We start from the raw sequence: 23,652 nt of genomic DNA on the forward strand, positions 1-23,652 counted from the left end.
TGCAGTACAGTACACTTTGCGAGTTGTGCATTGATGTGAATGACTAAGGGTAATACTACTTGAAATAGAAGCACCAAACAAAACAAAAATAATTTCAGAGAAAATGTAAACAACCCATAGCTTTGCTTATTGTCCCAGATATTTAAATTTGAACAATTATACGCAAATGTTTCGTATAAAACTGATCTCCTAGAAATGGTTAATTTGTCCTTGAAATATTAAACGAAAATATTTGGCGAGTAAATTATTCAAATATTTGGAAAGTAATATAGTTTATCTATGAACACCGAAAGCTAATCACCAAAGACAACTCCTTTAAAGAACGTTATGATCACATACTTGTTATCGCGTGCTAGTTGTCATAAACATCTTTCAACTCACGAAACATGCACGGACTTTGGTTCTATTTGGCGATATTAAATTTGTGTGTAACAAAAATAAAAAGCCGGATTGAACCGGTTCTCTACTAATATTTATCCGTGGACCATTCTTGACACTGATCACAGCCCGACAAATACGACGATTATATTCGGTTACTTGGGAATGAAAGTATTGTCAGAAAAGGTGGAGAGGTTACATTTCATGAAGAAATAACAACACTACTCTGTACAAAAAATAAGGGTGATGGACAAAATTTTACAACCTCGGGTGAATTTCTTTTCAAGCGTGCGTAACATTCTAATCACAATTTAAGACTAGTTCGTTTGCACTGAATTATTACAAAGGAAACCCGACAAAGCGCTTGTGTAATCTCTTCTTTCTCCTTTCTTCTTCCAAAACTATAACTATGTCTCAGCCTCTTGGAAGTGGGATCTCAAACCCAGGTAATCTCTAAGATATTGATAACTTTTAAACTTTGGTGTACTGTAGATCTAGGATTGCTGAATCATTTAATAGAGATTTAGCTGAAATTACTGCATGGTGCAAATTATGGGGTTTGAAGTTGAATCCTAACAAAACTCAAAGTATATCGTAAGTAGGTCGTGAAAAGTGGTTCCACAACATCCGGATCTCAGCATTGAATTATTATTATTATTATTATTATTATTATTATTATTATTTTAACTCCGTACGACTTAAAATTTTAGGTATGATTTTCGACAGCAAATTTGCTTTTGAAAAACACATTAGGTGTGTCTCTTCTTCAACTGCACAAATAATTGGCTAATTGAGAAAGTCTTGTTAAGATTTTCGGTGACCAATCTATTCTGAAGAAAAAAAATATGCTTTCATTCTACAGTTTCGAGTATTGTTTTCCTGTCTGGTCTTCAGCAGCTGATTCTCATCATAATTTGCTGGATAGGAACTTAAGGTCTATTAAATTTCTTATTCCTGACCTAGACATTAATCTCTGGCACCGTCGTTCAATTAGTTCGTTATGCATGTTGCACAAGATTTTTCATAATTCTGTTCAATTAACATTCAGATCATCCCGGACAGTATCGTCTTGTTTGTAATACATTATAGGCTCAATACTACACATTATTCTAGATGTTATATTCAGGTTGTAACCAAGTTGTGGAATGATCTTCCTAATCAGGTAGTTGAATTGGCTGAATTTCAAAAGTTCAAATTGCAGCAAATGTTTTTACAATGAACAGGCTGATATGTCTCTTTTTATAGTTTATATATGAAAGATGTTTTAATGGTGTTACTGTTCTCAAAATATTTAATTTTAAATATTCATTATTCCTAACATAGTTTATTTATTTCTTTGTTTCCTTTCACCACTGGGTTATTCTTCACTGTTGGAGCCCTTGGGCTTATAGTATCCTACTTTTCCAAGTAGGGTTGTAGCTTAGCTAGTAATAATAATAAGACACGAAAGCATTAACTGCATCCCCAATATGTCAGGTCTGTAAGTAATAATAAAATAATTCATGCAATATCTGTTTAACTTGGCAAATATTTTCGTGTTTGAACAATCCATAAAAAATAAATGATTAAAAAATATAATGACAATTGAGAACAATGGTCCAAATCATAAAACTAAAGTGACGCAATAAATTGATGAGGAAAATTAAATGAAATTTTGACTGTGAGGGAAAATAAAACTCAACAGTGCAATAACATTACACCTCTAGATGTTTTTTTTTTTTAACTCTTAAGTCCTATAACTATCATTTGCCGGTCATCTGAGTTACAACAGAACTCTTTGTAAACTGGTGGGGATAACAAATCTATTGGTTACACTACCCAGGTCAAGGGAGAGAGAACAACCATACAATGAGAGCAAGTAAAGATTTCCTTATACTTTACTTTTCATACGATTTTTACTGAAATCCCTTGAAACCCAGAACAAGATAGGAAGGAAAACTTCCTCCTCTCTTAACCTGAAATTCGAGCTTCTTTTGGTAAAAAAAAAAAAAAAAACGTGCATAGAAGGATGAAAACTTAGCTCACAATATGAACATCTGTATTAAATACTTTTACTCGAACTGATCTCTCTCTCTCTCTCTCTCTCTCTCTCCTCTCTCTCTCTCTCTCTCTCTCTCTCTCTCTCTCTCTTTTATATATGTATATATATACATACATATATATATATATATATATATATATATATATATATATATATATATATATATATATATATATGTATATATATATATGTATATATGTATATATATATATATATATATATATATATATAAAACCACATGAAATTTACACGTTTTATTAAAAAGCCTTATGGATATTCTATTAAAATTATGTATTATTCTTATTTCAAAATATCAGGTTGAAAAGTAACAACGCATTCTAATTCTGCTATCAAATTTTTATATCAAGAAATTTTAAAAACTTTATTCAGATTTTATTCATGACACTTGACTAAAATCACTACAGTTCGTTTGTATAAATCGATGACAATTGGTAGAAACGGAATTGAAGACAACAAGCTAATAACTACTTTTTAGCAGTAGAACTTTTTATTAAATAATTCTCAAGATCAGATAGAAAAAATAGATAAAGAAAAAACTATCCTCTTATCGCCAGGATGACTGGTGTTTATGTACTGTATCCTACAGCCTCCAACAAGAAAAGAATATCTAAACAAGATCATCTAATCAAAGATGTTAAATAAAAAATGAGTTTGACGTAACACACAGAGAATGACACTAACTAGAAATGCGAGGAGAGCGCCGAAATCATGACAAATATTGTCGGGCGTTCAGAATAAACGAGAACGTTACAAATCTTGCAAAATGAACCAACAGTAAAATATATGCTTAAAGAGATACAAGAGGAACAGAGAAGACGACACCCACTGTTCTGCAACCGTCTGAGATTCTCTTCACTGACTGGGAGAAAAAAAAAAAAAAAAAACAGAATAGCAATCACACTCCTATTCTCAGTCTGATATGGATTCGTTTGGTCGGTCGCTTTTAATGGAAGTTCTCTATATCACGAGAAACCAAATTTTTATGCTTCAGGAGAGTTGCAATTTGTTTTCAAATATATGTAAAGCTATTGTATATCTGCTCTCACGTATTTATAGTCGAATAAATGTTAGAGAAAAATGTTAACATTTAAATTTACAAGCATTTTTCTATATAAAACCATTTTTATCACATCTCCTCTAAAAAAGAAGAGCTATAAATAAAATACAATTAATCATAAAAGTTAAAATAAAAAATCTGACGGTATTTTGCGTTGCAAAAGATACAGAGGAGATTAGGTGGGACAGATGGACAGAAGAATTAGCATTATCGTCATTACACGCAGAGCTACAGCTGTAGTAGGAAAAACCGAATACAAGGCCAGACGCCCAACAATGGAAAGCAGCCAAGTGCGGGAAGCAAAATTATCAGCCTATCAGAGAGAAAATGAAAATAACATGCATTAGGATAACTAATTATCTTAATAACGCTAAATAAATCATTACAAGTTAAACTATGAAAGGAGACTCATGTTAACTAAATTTCTTCTGTTGAAAAAAAGTTAGAATGGCTACTCTTTTGTTACAGCTTTATTGCTTTTTCAATTCTCAAATTTTGTTTTAGTTGAATTGGACAGAAATGCTTCATTTCATATATGCTGTATCTACTTTGGAATCTATTTTCGTGTTTATGCGTCACATTATTCTAAACCTCTGAGAGAGAGAGAGAGAGAGAGAGAGAGAGAGAGAGAGAGAGAGAGAGAGAGAGAGAGATTTTCAACATTTGCAAGAAAATGAGTGTAGAGGAACCGGATTTTCATCCTGGCGTGCATAGGTCACTGCAATCATTGCATGACTCAAAGTCAGTTAAAGGGTAAAAGACCAAGGCAAAAGTTATTTGTTGCTTGTCAGGCGCAAGAGACACACGTCAGGTAATCCAAATAGTTCGACCTACTTCTCCATCGCACAACCTTCCTCCACTTCCAAAAATGAGGAAACACAAGAATTTATCAACTCTCACGTCGTCTACTTGTCCTGGAGGACAATTTCATATAAAAATAAATCTACCTTAGGATTATTGAGGTCCATTATCAAAATTTCCCCTGGGTCTGAACGTTGATTATAAAGATGCGGAATGTTTCCACCAATCACAACAAAATATCCTTTTTTAATCTATAAGAATTTGACTCTCAACACCAGGCTATTGCTTTTCCTGTATTGCTGTTGACTTCAGGAAGACCCCTCAGTGGAGAAACCTTCCATTTCTTTTAGTAATCGCTGCTCTTATTTTGTAAAGATTTATTTGTTAAAATAATTTTCTTGATACAAAAAACTGTACTTTTTAATACTTCATTACGTCATGAATACTTTTGATTTGAAGCGATGACGTCAGGGTCATTGATTAGCAAAGCTCATTACGTTTGTTTTCTTTTTGAGAAATGACGATTACACTTTTGTGGTCTCAAATAAACACATTTTTTTCAATACACTAAAATAATGAAAAGAAAAGTTTGGCATATCTTACAATAACGCACTTTTCATTGGGGCATGGAACAAGGAAAGGAAAAATATATATTGAGGATTTATTATGTTTATAGCTATCTTAACATAAAACTTCCGAACCAGACCTGTTAAGGAGAGTTTCACAATGACGTTGATAAGAGAATGAGACTGAGAAAGAATTCTATAAAGGGAGGGCAGAACTCCAGAACTTTTTCCATCTTTTATGCAGAAGGGTCGAGAAAATCTACGATCAGCGTCTTGCTCGTCCCCATTTCAGCAAATTATGGCAACCATTTACTCAACTTTGCACGAAGGGAGTTTTCCAGTGAAAATATATTTAAAAAATTGAGACCAAAAATAATCATCAAATTTCATAAATCTAAATCATACATACTTTTTATATAAACACACACATATATGTATATATATACTGTATGTATGTATGTATATATATATGTATATATATATATATATATATATATATATGTATATATATATATATATATATATATATATATATATTTATATGTATATATACATATATATACACATATATATACACTGTATATATATCCAAACATTTATTATATGTATATGTATATATATACATACATATATATATATATATATATATATATATATATATATATATATATATATATATTGTATATATGTACATATATTCATTATACATATATATATATATACTGTATATATATATATTATATATACTATATATATACTGTATATATAATATATATATATATATACATATATATATATATATATATATATATATATATATATATATATATATATATATATATAGCAAAGCATTCAAATAATTCAGCGGAAAAGAATCATTATTTACAAATATCCGAATATAACGCAAGTGTACAGCTAAAATGTACTGCAAACAGTGAAAATCGATAATTGATGTTTTCGTTGCTAAAATTGTAAAAGCCAAGGACAAAGAAGTCGTTGGTAATATCGCATGGCATGCAAACGATTTGTACATAGTGTTGTTTTTCCGTTTAGAACCGTTACATTAAGCAAAGTCAATTTGAAAATCATATCAATGCAAACGTTGTTTTTACTAGACTTTGCCCTTGATGACTAAGCAATGAACATTATGAATCGACTACAAAAGAAAAATAAATTCCTGAGGATAGTGACTACAAACAAGTGTTGCATTGATAATAAATGTAATTTCACTATTATTTGTAATATCTTTATTTTAAAGATGATGGCGGAGAGCAAGATAGCGATAATAACAAAGGAAATTCAAGATCTATTGCTGTGCATATAATGATTACTCTAGTTTTTGCTACTGGCGTTTCTAGAAAAAGTATTACTTTAACAACGTGATATTTGAAAATAGAGACAAATATTTAAGAAATATTTTTTGTTACTGGCGTTTCTAGCAAAAGTATTACTTTAACAATGTGATAATATTTGAAAATAGAGACAAATATTTGAGTAATATATATAAAAAAAGGTAACATACAATCAAATCATAAAAAATAAAAGTGAACACATAAAAAAAGTTTAGAATCTTGTGGACAATTTACACGTACTTTGCATTAAACTATATGCAATTTTGCGTATTAGAAATAAAAAATGCAATCGTGGGAACCCAATACAAGTGATGGAAAACACACCTTCATGCCAGATAAATATGAACTTAATATTAATCTGCAAGCTTGGATTTTTACTGCGCAAACATAATGTATTATAAGATACATTTCTAATGACGGAGCAATTGATTTATTTACACATGAAATAGTTTGTTTAGTCTGCAATGCCACTTTCGGGTAACATACGCCTTATACAAAAAACTACATTAAACAAATAATTTTTTTTATTAAATTTTGGAAAAGCCCAATGTCAAAGAGAAAGATACACGAAAAAGTCAGGCATTAATGTAAAGCAAGGAATAATGTCATTATTGTATTAACTCAATACCGATAGCCAAGAAATTAATTAAATTACACACAATGTATACTTCAAGATTATAATTCATAAATATTTCAGTCATTCAAAAAAATTAATAATGAATAATATTCTTAATTATCAAGCAGTCAGATGTGAGACCAATGTGATACAAATGCTGAATATGCAACCTTTAAATCTGCAAATTGGTCGACAAACATCTTCAATGATAGTTTGATCTAGAGCACTGGGAGTAAACCAAGATATATCACACTTTTAAAATTCAAACACTTTTCAAATATGCTTCATAAACAAAATGCTATTGGATGATCTCAATATGTAGGATACGATATTTCTTATTTATAATAAAAATAATACTACCCTAAGACGAATAAGGCTTTGAAAAAAATTATCATTCATGATAATGCAAATATATATTTTCAACAATGGAGCAATATTTGTCATTTACATTTAACAAAAGCTGTAAAAATGCTGCATACTTTTTGTTAATGAAGTTATACTATAATATACCGACAACTTTTCAATCACGATTTATATCTAAACCAGATATAAATATTCAGGAAATGAAAAGTTTATAAGATGGCTTGAGTTAAGTTATCATGTTTGCATCCAAACCTAAGCTATCATGTTAGCATTAAAATAACCAACTCCTCAATAATATATATATATATATATATATATATATATATATATATATATATATATATATATATATATATATATATATATATATATATGTGTGTGTGTGTGTGAGTGGGAAAATATATAAAGTACCCAACTCCAACACAAACTCAACTAAACACACAAGAAACGCAAACATTCACTGAACAATAGTTGAATTTATTACGGCTAAACCCTGGACGCACTCGCCCCTGCAGCTCTACCATTTCCATAAGCCCTATTATGGAGATTAGCCCTTCTGCACAAGATGAAAAAAAGTTGAGAGAAAAATCAACTGAATGGAAGCTTCCCCCATAAGTAATTTATTGCATCCACCTGCATAGCCCCTATTCAAACTACCTGCATCGGCCATCTTTGAAAAAGGTGCAAAAGCACTGGTTGTGGACCTTCCACCGTCATTTCCCCTCCCATACAATTTCTCTGGATCAACATCCTTCCATTCTGCCACCTTTTTTTTTCTTTTCCTGGGCAAACAAACGACCCTGTCTGCAACTAACCGACTCGGAACTTATCAGTTTTAAAAGGCCCCGGACTGCATTTTCATATTCTATATCTTTTTCATTTTTTTCCCGGCTACCATTTTTTTTATGCCTCTCGGTCGAAGCTGGTGTTGCTGCATACCGAGTGTGTCTCACCCAAGGCTACGCTCCCCTCAGCTCCCATCCCTTTCCCAGGGCATAGGATTCATAAAAGGCCAATCAAATATGCATATCGAATTGATTTTGGCTTAACGATCTGCATATAAGGTTGCAAAAAGCCCGGCAATATCTTCGAAAGAATTTTCACTACGTTGCGCGGCTCCCAAGTAATTAAAAACGGCACGATGTTCATCTGCATATATCACATTATAGTCTTTATTGTCTTTTTTTTCATCATGGGTCAAATAATGCAAAACGTTATATTGAAAAGATTCAAAATACCTATTTGAAATTAATTTTAGAACGGTTCATCTCCGGATTTTACCAGTATCTATGATAGTATCTAATATGTACAATGCAATATGACTACATTTCATCAACGCACTGGGTGCAACCCTAATGCATAGGAGCGACTGCAGTACATGAAATACGTCTTTCTTTAATCAGTCATATCTGATGTTAGATACAAACTGACTGCCACTTACGGTTAATCAGTCTCAAATCCAATTCATGAAAATTTAATATAACAGCAAAAGGCATAAAACTTAAATACCTCTTTATGCCTATATTTCAAAATATGGCCAAAAAGTGTTTAAACAGAAAGAATTACCCAAGGAATGGTTCATAATTCTTTACATAGAAATACTTGATCGTTTTATCCTTCGCTGACAACAGAGCAAAGTTTACATTTCAAGTGGAGTCCCAAAGCTTGTATTGTTAAAACATGAATATTCAAACCTATTTTCTCTCACAGGATCACAAAGCGTACAAACCAATTAAGGCCTTTTAGCGTATTTAGTTTAATAAGCATTAAACATACTTACTCGTGAAACACACGGATCCAGTTTCAATGAAATTTAGCAACAATGCTGGTTAAATTGGAGCAGCTAAGTTTTAAATGTGACCAATCCGTTTCTGATTTATGTATTATTTTTAACACTGGGGTAAACACATTCAAATTATATATATATATATATATATATATATATATATATATATATATATATATATATATATATATATATATATATATGTATATATATATAAATCAGTGATATCTAATTTATCAAGAAAGTAACCAAAATGGGTCTATTTGGGGTTGTAGTTCTTCATAATCACAGCTGGATGTTTATCTATACAAATCTTAAAAATAGATGGAAGGGGTTATTGCTGTTTGTCACGAGTGCTTAAAATATTTATGTAGCAACGCCTTCTATTGACATTTTTAAAACAGTTTGAGACCTGGCAGTCGTAAACATTGATCTTTTGACCTCAATTATAAGTCCCTTGTAACCAAAGACAGTGAAAAATAAACTCTTTTACTATAAGGATTCTCTATTTCTCTTGGCCTCTTAGATTACCGGGGGAGGATCCTGTGTTTGAGGATTGTAATCACATGGAAGCGCATTTTGTACAGGCCTCTATTAACCCATTACTGCCTGAATTTTTTTTTCTAAATTTTTTTCATTATTAAAGTTTAATATGTATATTTATATGGTATTATCATATATTCAATGTTTTTTCCATGGTATTTGTCCATATATAGGACCTACTATATATAGTAGGTTAGGCAGATACGGGGTACACATTTTTATTGACGAGTCTATTTTCTATAATAAAATTTTATTGGTATTTTTTCATTACAAGGAGGATGTATCAGAAGCAAGACACTCAATAATAGTGCGTTTATTACGGAATAATACAAAGAAATATTGCAGTTTACTGCTAAAATTTGTTGCAATTGTAAGCCCTATTACTTTTGCACGTGCTGACAGTATTTGAATATGTGAAATGGATAATTCTTACTTCTACAAGTGAAATGTTTAACAGAAAATTGTGATACGGTAGAATAAAATAGAAATAAAACTGGTTCATGCTTTAGAGAAACTTCCTTCTTAGTTAAATTTTGAGATAAATTCCGTGATATCACACAATAACAAACCAGATACTATAATTAGCAGTATTCTAAAGAGCACGTAGCAAAGCATTTCACACACAATGGAACTCCACACTTCATACACCCTTGCGAAGGACGAGATTTACAAGAGGATAGAGCACATTTCCATGCCTGTTTTCCAAGGGATTCGACGAGGTGACCAATATTGTCATAACGTACATCTGGAATAACCCGAGATGACGGTCTTGGCCGGCCTATTCCCACACGTGGTTCTGCCTTCTGAAGGTATGTCCTTGCAATGTAGCGCTTGAATGACAGCAGTGAAAGGTTGCTTTCATCAACACGATGCAGAAGCCAGCAGTTCTGAATCGTTGCATCTATCACCCAAGAAAATATAGGCCACCACCACTTTTTCATTCTAATGGATATACGGTAACAATTGATGTTTTGGTCCATCCTATCAGTGCCACCCATGTGCCTGTTGTAATCCCCGATGAGATAAGGACGACTTACACTAATTTTCTTTTTGTCCTTTGCTGACCATCGAGATAAACTTTCCAGAGGATAAACAGGAGAAATATTTGATACCACTGAAACTACTGCATTATCCTTCCAGCATACCAACAAGATCTTGTGAATATTATCCACAACAACATCTGTATCTCCTCGAGGAACCTTCTTCATTTCGTTTGCGGAGTTTATAGGACAAGTCTTCGGAATTCTGTTGTCCCTTATTGTTCCAGTTGCTTCATAGTTTATCTCTTGTTAGTGATTTACTAAAGGTAAACTTGTGAAGTAGTTGTCGAAGTAAAACCTCACTGGTATATCTTTGATATGACTTGATATTTTTTCAAATAAAATCATCAAAGTGTCCCCACCTTTTCCAAACCTTTCTTCATAGTGACGATTCAACCCGAAGGCTGTCCCTTGGTATACATCAAACGTAGCTAAATATCCAAGTGGAGAATTTAGGCACCAAGCTTTAAATCCAAATCTCACAGGTTTATTCCGAATGCACTGTTTGCATCCATGCCTACCAAAATATTCTATCATTGGTTCATCAAGTGATATATGTTGATCCTTGTTTAGTGCCTGATTATCAGTGGAAGGCAGAAACCGTAATATTTCTTCAAATGTATCACGTGACATTGCCTTAGCAATGAATTCGACTCCAACATCAGCACCCAAAGACCAGTATAAGCGGCAACTTGGTAATGTGTGGTATCCTGAGAGTATGAGAATGCTTGGATAGTAACAGGGAACTGAAAATTTGAAACTACTGAGGCATTGTTAGCTGGAAAGTCACTTCACCAGCGACGAGGTGTGCATCCAAGGACCAGAAAATAGCGAACAAGCAGTTTATTCTAACGAAGAAACAACCAATTTGCTTTAGGGTGATACTTTTCTAAGATTTTTCCTGTCCGGTCCATATTTTGGCTTCATATCTGCCTGACCTACTATATATAGTAGGTAATGGAAAATAGCCTGTGATATTCATGCTTCAATTGCTATCTCAATTTCTGATATATGAATTAATTCATGGTCTTCAGTGTCATGATATGTATCAGTATAAAGATGTTTAATGAACTTGTGTAACCATGAGCTCAGATTAAAAATGTGAATATATAAAAACATTCTACATATCTTTGGTATTTTGTCAAAAAGTCGAAAAATATGGATACTTCAAAGAAAAACTCCTGTTTATATTATTGATTAGATTGAAAAGAACTCAGGAATATGCAAAACAATAAGAAAAACATGAAAAATTGGGGTGTAATTTGTCCTAGCAATTGTACTACTATATATAGTAGGTCAGGCGTTAATGGGTTAATGACTCATTTAAAGATGCAGAGACCGAGAAAGAGAGAAAAGGGGAATGAAGAAGATTGAGAAAATTAGCTGGTTTTTTTTTACATTTTTCTGTTATGTCACGTTCGGGTCTACCCAGGTGTTATTGTAATAACACGAAGTAGAGAGATTTATAGTGTCATCTGACAGGAGGAACAATAGCTGCGTATGGGGTCGTCGATGTAAATAGCTCCGCACTCGAGAAGTGACATCTGAAGAGCATTCAGTACCGTTATCATGGGTGAAAGCATTTATTCTTGAGACAGGAGGAATGAAAGGGTGAATGCCGACATACTTATTAAGAGAAGTAATATGAATAAAGATTTTATTTTGTGCTCAGCTTTCCGTCTAAGAAGCCCGATTTTTTTTTCTTTAAAAATAACTATTATAACAACAGAAAACATATTCAGCAAGTGGTGTGGATCTGTTTATGTAGCTTAAAATTGTCATGTGGAAAAATCATGTTTGAAATCCTGTAATTTATAAGTGGTCATATGGTGAAAAGCAATTCTTCGCGTATAGTTAAAAAGCAATCGGGAGTTACACTAGTTGACAAAAAAATCAACTAGAGAAAGGTCTTGCCAAGTTTTAATTTGTGATTTGATGTTAAAAAATTGTATGAAATCTCTCTCTCTCTCTCTCTCTCTCTCTCTCTCTCTCAACATTCGACTGAAACCAAAATACTGCTGAAGTGAACAAAGTCAATCTTAATTTTTAAAGAAAATTTCTGATGTGAGATCGAGCATAGTAACAAAAAAACCACCATACTCTCATTCTCCCAATTAATATAACAATATCAAATAATCTTATCTACTCACTCTACTTCACCCCTCCGTTCTCTCTTTCTCTGCATCTACAAATGAGTCATTAACAGAGGCTGTACAAAATGCCCCATGTGATTACAATGTCAATTTTTCCTGACAGTAAGTCTCAGTGAATTATTGTCAAAGGGGTCATCCCCTGCTCCCTTCCTTTAATGGGCACTATATTCCCCCCTTCCTCTCCCCACCATTTGTTCTCTCCCTCCCTCATAGCATGTGGAGCCGACACCTTGTGACAAGGTCTCTGTGGTCCACATACTTTCTAAACAACCTCCCTCCCCGCCATCAGAGGCACTTGTATCCAGAGTGACAACACCGGGGAAACAAAAACATCACAACAACTATCACTGTTGCCGTAAAGTCCCATAGTAAGTTGTTACGAACCAAGTTGGAAGTGGTAACAATCGAAGTAGGAAACTATCTACAACTGCAATGACGAGTTCTGCTTTTAGTATAAAGAATATTTAGTTTCATTAAGTTTTCCTATGAAATCTCCGAACCGTTTAGTTAATGTAACGTTTGAGAACTATTTGTTTAGGGTATCTTTTTCCAAATCAGCCAACACATCGCCGATAGACTTTTTTACGCCACGAGATAGAATTTCAGGGAAAAAAAAAGGGCAATGAACTTCCAAATTGAGGATTAGAAAGCATTGTCGTATCTAATGTAATTCTAAAGTTACTAGGTGCACAACGCACATGAAATTTGTTGTTGCAATACGAAAAACAATAACTTTTCCACAATCTTATTATTGTCGCGCGTTGTTCCTCAAATGCTAACTACAGTAGTCATAATTACAATACACAGGAAAATCATTAGAACCCACTGTAAACAGATTGAAACAAAGATTATTAATTTCCAAAACAATAATAAAGAGGACAGCTGAGCCAGGCAATCATAAAATCATCTAAACATTAACCTACCATCTTTATTTAAAACTTAACAGTGAACCAGTGTCCATTGAGAGAGAAAAAAAAAAAAAAAAAAAAAAAAAAAAACACCCACCCCGTGAATTACTAGGAGATTGATACTGCATAAACATACAGTAAAGATAATTCGAGGAGCAAACATTATCAATGGTGCTACCAAGACTAATACAATATGTGGCACAAAATAGCCTTGGCTGCCATTAATCCTGGGGTGATACATACACTCCCCCGTTCCAGCGCCGTGTAATATGATCAAAATTCCATTAACCAATGAAGCAATCAGATATCAAACTCATCTGCAGAGGAATACAACCTATATCAGTAACTTGTAACGCTGGTTACAAAGAATTAAGCAATAATAATAATAATAATAATAATAATAATGATAATAATAATAATAATATGGAAACACATTTACTCACAATATACTGCATAATTATGAAGATTTTCTGTAAAAGCCAGTTATAAGAGGGCGTTAACAGTCACTAACCGTTACAGATGGCAAAATATTATTATTATTATTATTATTATTATTATCATTAGCTAAACTATAACCTTAGTAGGAAAAGCAGGATGATATAAGTCCAAGGGCTCAAATAGCCCAGTGAGGAAAGTTGATAAGGAAATAAATAAATGATATATGAAAACAATAGAAAAATAAAAAACTATTTCAAGATCAGTAATAACGTTCAAATATATCTCCTATACTGTAAACTATGAAGAGAGACTAAAGTTAACTTGTTCAACATGAAAATATTTGTTTCAAGTTTGAACTTGCTAAGTTCCACAGAATCAACCACAAGAGAAAAATTCACTCTATGAGTTGTCTATGAGTGGCTACTTTCCCTTGGTAAAATCGAACTTTTAACGAGGGTACTATAATCCCTAGAAAGGACCAAGGAGGGTTAATACCTCCTTAAGAAAGGACGCTGGTCATGCCCTAACCCTTTCGCAGGTCCCAGGAGACATTCGAACGTATTGATTAAATGAGGTAAATGGGACCGGTAGGCCTTTGAGACCTAGAGAAGTAGGCCAACCTTTGACAAAGTAGAGGACAACTAAATCGCCAAAAAGAGTCGATAGCGTATAATCCTGAAAACGATCTTCGAGAAAAGACAAGGAAGTTTAATACCTGGAGTTGCCACTGGTCACTTTCCCTATGGTAATCCGCGAAGCCACTTGAACAGCGGACACACCTGCCATGTTTTAAACTTTAAAGCAGAGAAGTGTATGAAACCCCATTGTAGGACTCTAACATCATTGCTACTGCGACTTTTTGCAAAATATATTAAGTGTGTTTAACAGCTGAAAGCACAAATCTAAATTCTAATATATCATACAAATATGATACTAATCTTAATATCACCACTTATTGCATGATACAGGGGCAGTGTCCAAAATGAATGGGGAGATCAACGTATCACGTAAATTATTATATCAAATTGTTTACTTCTTGTTTTCTAGTACAATTTATATATTTGTATTCGTTGTCTTTATAATGATTATTAAAAAATGAATAGTGAGTTATTATACAGGGTTTGTTTAATTATTCATGTGATGGTTTTCTGTCTTCACTGTTCAAAAATGTGCAAAAGGTATAGCGTACAGAATTACATGATGGCCATATCATTAATATCACTATAATTTTCTAATGCCAATATCTACACAATTTTCCACAAATGCATGTGGTTCACACTTGAGAAATAGGTTGCATATGAGATCAGTAAAAGCTCTTCTACAGATCCAGAATGGTTTAGCAAAGTAGTCATTGAATTATTTCAGTTCAAACCCATCCAAAGACATGCTTAAAGAACTTAAAGAGCTAATGATGAAGAGAAGGAGGGTAAAGTGATGATATCTCTAGAAATTGAATAAAATGTATAACCAATCACGCCAATTAGTTTTCATAGTTTAACAAATTAAAGTTTCATTTTTTTCCACGGGGTTTAATAGGTTTTTCCTACCATGAGTAAAGCTCAATATTTTATTCTTTTTATATTTCACTTTCTGCTGCACTGAATATTTCTTGCTACTGGTGCTCGATTACATAAATTCTGGAAAAAAAATATATTCTTCTAATTTGTTATTTTGCTCTGTACTTTCCCAGTGGGTTTGATTAAATATTGTAGCAAGAATTATTATAATTAACAAGGCTATCCAGTTTGTAATATGAATAAAACCAAATCTTATTTACTTATATGTTGATTCTTGAATTAATATATTATATTATATTATATTATATATTATATATATATATATATATATATATATATATATATATATATATATATATGTATATATATACACACACACACGCACATATATATATATATCTGTCTGCGTGTAAGCTATTGATTGTCAAAAAAATCCAAAAGTTTAATAAAAAAAACTGTATCGAAAAATAGTATATTATGTTGTTGAATTAAACTACTTAAAAAACTACTGATCATCATGAAAAAATTGGAAATATCTTATGGGTGATTTGCGGGTAAAAAGCACCATTTTATGGGGAAAGCCAGAGACAAACGTGGCAACACTGAACCATGTTCTCGTCTTGGGTAGCTATAACCTTTTACCATGGTCTCCCACTGACTTGGGGATAGAGTTCTCTTGCTTGTAAAGAATAGGCTAGACTATTCGGTGTACGAGTATGTGTAGTAAAGGAAAGTGAACCGTACCGGAGAGAAGGATCTAATGTAGTACTAATCATAGTTATTCCAAGACAAATCTGATCTGTAAACCCTTCCAAAAGTGATAGGCCTCATATTTATCCAAATAAGTGCATCTACAATCATCATTGAACGAGGTTTTGTTTTTTTCCTCGGTATTTCAATATAAAACATGGGATATGCGTATCAATCAAGTTAACCAGACTCTCAGTCAAGAGAAAAAGAGGCTCAACGCTTTTATACAATTGTAACCTATTCAAATGCAAAGAACCACTCAAAATGCCATTCCAGTCTGATTGAAATTTTATATATACCTTACCTTCTTTGTTATAACACCATGGCAGTCAGTGTATCATATACTATAATAGGTCCAAGCACTTACTAGACCTGTGAGTAGCTTCACTTTAGATTTGCTCACAGCCTGATTCAGAGGCAAAGCCCCAACTTCTTAAGCCATAGCAATCAGTAGGCGAAACAAAATTCAAGTGCGTCCTCTGGTAAAAGTTGAAATCACCAATAAACACAAAAGAGGCCTTTCTATCACCTTCTTGTACCTTAGGCATAATGGTAAAAAATAATCGAAGATAGAATCATCCATGTCTGGATTCAAATAGGTGTAACACAAATAGAGATGGTTATGTCTGCCACAGACTTTTATGAACTGAATCTAATGACATCCATGTTCATAGTAGGTCTTATGAAAAGCAAGGTACACAGTAACATACACCCCGTTAAAATATTGGTTTCTTAAAACCTAGAATGAACAGCTCATATATAACAATACGTGGCAATTTTGAATTATAACACATTTTACTTAAAGAAATATGGAAGCTCTTACTAAAATATGACAAGTCGAATGAATTAGTTTCTGATTTATCATTACGTGAAATACCTGTAGTATGTAATTTTCTTGTTTTTTTTCCTTAACCCTTTTATTGTCTCAATTAGGTATACCTAACTTATTTGTCCACCACTCCCGTTGGCCTTTGCAATTATGTTTTAAAAATATAGCCTTATAGGCATGCCTTCAAATACATCTAAGACGACCTTGAAGACAGGAGTTACATTACATTATTTCCTGCTCTAGTTCACTGAACATTTCATATGCAATTTTTCTAGCTGAAACCGCAATGAAATTGGGCGTTTGTGTTATGTTTGCAAAAATACCTTTCGCTATTACCGGTTCATAAGAACAAACGTCCCAAAGGCATTACAATATGTAAATACTGATGTAGTAATTAAACATCATAATTACAATGCACTTGTACGTAATTGCTTCTGGAAATTAATTACGGACAATGTTGAGTATCCTTGCAGCTCTAAGAGATATTTAAATGAAGAGTAACGATCACCCTTTTCCAATAAATATTCGCAGCAGTTACCAACACTTTCGCTTCCTATCTGTCAAAAATACCGATCTGTCTATCCGTCTACCCAAGCGTTTACCCTCTCTTTCCATTCCAGTTTCCCCTCGTCCAGGGTTTTCCCCTCACTCTTCCTCGCTATCATCTCAGTCCCATCATGCAGTTGTTTTTCCTGCTTTGTCTTTGTCTGTCTACATGTCCGATGCCTCTCTTCCCCTACACTCGCCCATTTTGGAGTCCCCTTCCCATTCCCGCTTTCTTCCCCTTTCCTATTCCCTTCTCGCTTTCCCTTTCCTATTCCCCTCTTCATATCTCTCTCTTTATTACGATCTGTAAGCTTTCCATCACTTGCATTTTTGTTATCTTCAATGGCCAAAATATCACTTTATTCTAATTTTCTTGAATTGGACTCGATAAATATTTTGTTCTAAGGCGTAAAAGAGGGAGAAGAGCGATAAGTATAAGAAAATGTATCCCTTCAGATAAAATCCAGAGAGAGAGAGAGAGAGAGAGAGAGAGAGAGAGAGAGATTATCACGCAAGAAGAAAATATTACTGTTGAAGAAGGGGAGAATTGACAAATCCTTAATTCAATGTGGTACAGTAGAACTCCTAGTCTCCCTACAATATGCGAAATCGATGCACGGTACAGTGACCGAGAGAGAGAGAGAGAGAGAGAGAGAGAGAGAGAGAGAGAGAGAGAGAGAGAGAGAGAGGGGGGGGGGAGGTCCCCTCTATTTTCTATCCAAAATCAAAATCACAAACTGGTTTAAGAATAATGGAATAAAACATACACGCAACAAGCACAGTAGACCTTGCTTAGAAGGTGAAAAATAACCAAGAAGGACTCAAAGCATTAGAGAAAAGGGAGAGAATAAAAGCTCGGGGAAAACTCCATTTGTGAAAACTGCAAGCGAGGTTCCCACTACTACAACCCAAAATTGTAAGAAATTTTCATGTTTAACAACAAAGTACTGTACTATACATAATCACACTGGGTCTGCAATAATAACGTTCCCTTGCTAAGGAGTTAAACGGCTGCACACGCACACAGGACTTTCGCATTTTTTGCATTGAACAATCATGTTGTACCAAATAGTCGATTCATCGTTCTAAGAGAGATAATACAAAGGAATTAAATACTTATTCCCAAAGAATAATGCACACAAACCCAACAACGGTCTATATCTATCAAAAAACTGAATTCCATCAAATCTAAAAATAACCAATATCTAAGTTGCAAGAATCGCTGGATCCTTTTCTGTACACAGTAGCTGGAGTCAATTCTTCTTCCTTTTTAAGTACAATTGCTGAATTTTCTTCTTTCCTTGTGCTTTTACAAGACTTAAGACTCTTCCTACAGCTGACACGGAATTACGGATTTTTCTAATATTCTCCGTCCTTTTCAAAAGCATTCCGGATTCTTTTAGTAATAAACTTAACGTTAATTCTGAAAAAAAAACCAAACCAAACTAAAAAGAACAAAGATGAAAAATAGCAGTTTAATTACTTACCAGTGTCAATAATGATCCTGTTGTCATACCTCGCAGCACTTCTTGGATCTGTTGATAAAAACAGAAAATACATTAAATATATGTCAACACGTTAAGCCTTGAAGAAAACTTGAAGAAAAAATAAATAGCTGTACACAGAAATATCGAAGGTTTTTGTCAGTATTATCAGAATAAACAAATTCAGTTACAAAACGGTTAACAAAATAGTCAGAGTGAGTTGTTTTCGTGATTTCTTGTTTTTCGTCTTAATGTTATCTGTTATGGCTAGCATGATTGGGATATCCTGGCTATGTGATAAGTGTGTTACGAGCGAGCAAAGCAGAAGCATAATCAGACCGAATAAGTATTGTTTACATAATTCGACCGCAGGAAAAAACAAAACAACAACATCGGAGCGTATTGCATTGTCAAGTAACCGGGAGATTTTCACTAACTACAGTAGTCAAAAATATAATTTTACAAATTTTAAAAGCACGATAGAAAAAGTAATGCTTAAAAAATTACACTTATTTATAGGCTACCTTACCAATACATAAAAAGAAACAGAATTTGGGAGTAGCAAATGCAGGTAAAAAAGAATAAAGTGTATTACTTCCTCATTTTACCTATTCAAATATTTTCCCGTCATTCTTCAACCCTTGTCCTTGCCATTCCAATACCTTTTTACCAGTAAGTGTTAAAATGAGGTACTTTCTGAGTGAGGATACTTGAACGTGGTGAAAAGGTTTGAGTATCTCCATGATCAGCAAAGCTGTACTAGTCAGGAACCCCCATACTAGGTTGGTTTGCTGTTTAGCTACCAGACAAAAATCTCCTACCATCACGAACCCACCTTGGCCAGCGTGATGAAAACTGACCAAACCCCAGACAAAAATAAGGACATGTCTGAGGCCTCTGTCTTGCATTGGATTAGAAACGACTGCATTTGTTGTTGTAAAAATAAAAACAACAAAAAATATGTTAAACTGATTTTAACACTAAAGTGGCATAAGGCAATCGGACATTAAAAATAGGTTCACGTGAACATACTAAACCTTATAAAGTCAGATGCACATTAAACTTAATTACATTGAATATAAGAACATGATTACCCAAACCTTATCGTAAACGTAACATTTAAGCCCCAATTTATGATCACCGTTCATTACTGACAGATATTAACGCCCTTGTAAGTGACCAATTAGAAGTTCTTTTTCCCTAATGGAAAATGTTCTATAAACATTTATGTAAATAATGTCGACTTTTCTATATCATAATCATCATTACTTTGGCAAAAATGCATACTATCGTCAGAAATTGTCTTTATTGCAAACAGTCATTTTACACAAAAACTGGAAGAGGAATTCGTTCCAAGGTTACAACAGAAGAAATTAACGGCTAATGCTGTTCCCACAAGGTATGAATGACTGTTTTCCTGAAGCTTAGGCTGCTCAGCCCTACCGGCAAGCCTTGCCGATGGCGTTACAGAACTGGTTATACGAACGCGTGTGACACACACACACACACATAGAGAGAGAGAGAGAGAGAGAGAGAGAGAGAGAGAGAGAGATTTAACAATGTTTTCATTACGACAGGCAGACAGTTTCAACAGAATATTATATGATTTTGTTTATTTCAACAAAATTTTTAAACAAGCTTTCCCTTAACATGTAAAAAGAAGAAAAAAACCTATCAAATTTTACTCAAACACAAAATGGGTGTATTTTTTATTCAAGGTAAAACATGTAAACATTTAAATATATAAAACTCCCTTGGAGGCTTCATTCAACCTGTAACGTATTTTTAAATCGCCCAGCCCTAACGCTGGAAATTATTTGGATTCGTTTGATCAATCAGCAGTCACAGTGATAACCTGCAATTGCCACCCTTCATCTGAATGAAGCGAATAAACACGATTTCACAAATTCGTCATTTAGTGCATTTCATGGAAGGTTGGACATGCAAGCGGGCATGTTCGCTCTGTCCGCGAAATATCAAGCCATGGGGAGACTCATCAACTGTGTTTGACAATGCCTCATGATTCGTTACAACTGGCAAGTCTCTTGATTGGGTCTACTTGCATCATTTGGGTACAATGCAGTTTTTCTGGGTTATGTTTCACAGGGATTCCATTGAACGTTTTATATATTTTGTTTTAGTTACTATTTGGCGTTGATTTAATTTCTATAACTGTTTATTCTGAATATGAAATAAAAGACGAGACAACTTTGAAATAATACAAATAAAAATGGTTATGTCTTGGAGATAGTTTTCCATGCTTGTGAGAATTAGATAGAAATTGAAAAAGAAACCAGATAGATGGAGACATAACGACTGTTAAAGTTCAAGGATTTCGTTTAAAAATTCAGCAGGGACAGAAGTCGATAGCAAGCTAGGTACGAGGGACTGTTGCGCGTCGTTGTGAAATTGATAGACACACGAAAGAAGGAATAGAGGAAAACGAGCTAAATCTTGGCAACAATCAAAATAACTCGTCATCCAACAAAGCAATAAACGCGGAAAATATTCTACAAAAAGAGTAAAACGATAATTTCATCAAGAGAGGAAAAGACGGCGGGAGGCAGGAAACTGGGTGCAAGAGGGATCAATACCACAAGGACGACGAAGATGGAGGAGCCGTATGAGGAGGGGGATGGATAGGAGATACAGGGTGAAGGCGGAGAGGCTGGATACGGAGAGGAAGAGTAGAAGGAGAACAAACATCTCCATGCGAGAAAAGATAGAGAGAAAGAGAGGAGGCAGAGGGAGTTGGAAGAATAAGAGGGGAATGAGAAAATCAAGTTTGTTATACGAGGACGAAGAAGACCCACGAACCAATTTCACCTCAGTGAACGAGTGAATTGTAGGCTGCCCCGGTGGACGACTAAAAAAAATATAAAAAAGGATGATTAGAGGATAGGTAGTGGAGAGTGAAAAGGCTACACAAAGGATAATATAAGACATGCTTATGCCACACAACCTAAAGTTAGTTGTAAAGGGACAAGAACCAGCCGCCCACCATCCTCCTCCCTACCCCCTTTCTATGTGGCTTCCATTCTCCAAGATTATTGCTCCTCTCCTTCCTCTTCTCTTCTCCCCGTCCCTTTCCATACCACTCGCATCCTACCTCAACCAGCGCCCTTCTGTCCCACCCATGCTTCCTACATCCTTCAACAAAGAGACTCTCCTGCGCCATCAAGTTGTTTACATACAGGACTACTACCAAAACAGCACGCATCCACTAAGAATATAACATAATTTTGCATAAATATATGCCTTTTCGTATCTTTTGGGACACTAAAACAGCGCCTTTAAGTGAAAAATGTAAGAGAATCTTCAGGTCAATCGTCCACTGCAAGTCTAGTTTGGACGAGAACCAAGCCATAAACCATGTACCCAAGGCACAATATAACTTCCAACACATTTAAGTATCCGAGTTAAGACATCGTCTTCCTAGCTAATGAACGTTATCTCTTGTAGTTTTGCAACAAGAGAATTCACAGGTTTAACAGCGAATTCACTGACATCGACCAGAAAACAAAAGCAGGAGAAGCGAAATGTGGTTCTGCAGGTCATTGACATTTGCTACCGGATCATGAAAAAATAATGGCTTCTGGCTCATGCAAAATCAGAGCTATCGCAAGCAGTGTGAAGGTTATTTTTAGACTGTAAAGTTATACTTAACCAAAGAAATGTTTCATATTCATTATGCTTACAAATTTTTATAATCTTAAAAATAGATTTGAATACTGCTAATAAGAGGACGGATGTAATTTGGGTGTTTTAATATTTTTTTCAAATTAATCAAATTCATTAATCATTTTTCTATATTTTACGATTAGAGATTGAAAATATTAAAATATATCACTCCAAATTCCTCTTTGAATCTCTCTCTCTCTCTCTCTCTCTCTCTCTCTCTCTCTCTCTCTCTCTCTCTCTCTCATTGTATATATACATATATATACAATATATATATATATATATATATATATATATATACTGTATATATATATATATATATATATACATATATATATATATATATATATATATATATATATATATATATATAGGCCAACAAGTGTGTGTGCATGTTATGACCGTACATTCATGTTTACATTGACAAGTATAATAGAAAATAACCTACTTCTCTCCGATATATAAAATTTGTTTATTCTAAAGCCAAGCACCAAATCTCGCAAGCTCTAAACAGAATAAATGACTCGATAATAAGTTATAAGTAGAAGGTCCCTTAACTCCATGAAAATCCAACATTTCTTAACATACTTCATTATGACAAATATCAACGCAATTAACATCCATCAGCTCTTCTTATCTTTGTCTTATTTACTCCTTCGTCTCTCTCCGAACAAAAACATTTTTTTTTCTTATGTGGAACAGCAATTGTCTTAGTTTTCGCACAAACTTTGGATCTGGTTTTGGCTTCAGACTATTCCACAGGCCAACTTTTTATAGAGGAT

General features: G+C 33.7%; 1 protein-coding gene across 2 annotated transcripts in view; it reads right to left on the reverse strand.

The window, feature by feature from the left end:
• Dip-C (dipeptidase C) overlaps positions 1–23,652 on the reverse strand; it is a 935,347-nt gene that overhangs the window by 517,915 nt on the left and 393,780 nt on the right. For both annotated transcript variants that reach the window (XM_068388375.1, XM_068388374.1), the window contains exon 4: positions 19,193–19,240. In XM_068388375.1, coding sequence (XP_068244476.1) covers positions 19,193–19,240 — 48 coding nt within the window. The remainder of the gene's footprint in view (positions 1–19,192; positions 19,241–23,652) is intronic.

Source organism: Palaemon carinicauda, chromosome 15 (genome assembly GCF_036898095.1).
Source record: "Palaemon carinicauda isolate YSFRI2023 chromosome 15, ASM3689809v2, whole genome shotgun sequence".
Taxonomy (NCBI): domain Eukaryota; kingdom Metazoa; phylum Arthropoda; class Malacostraca; order Decapoda; family Palaemonidae; genus Palaemon; species Palaemon carinicauda.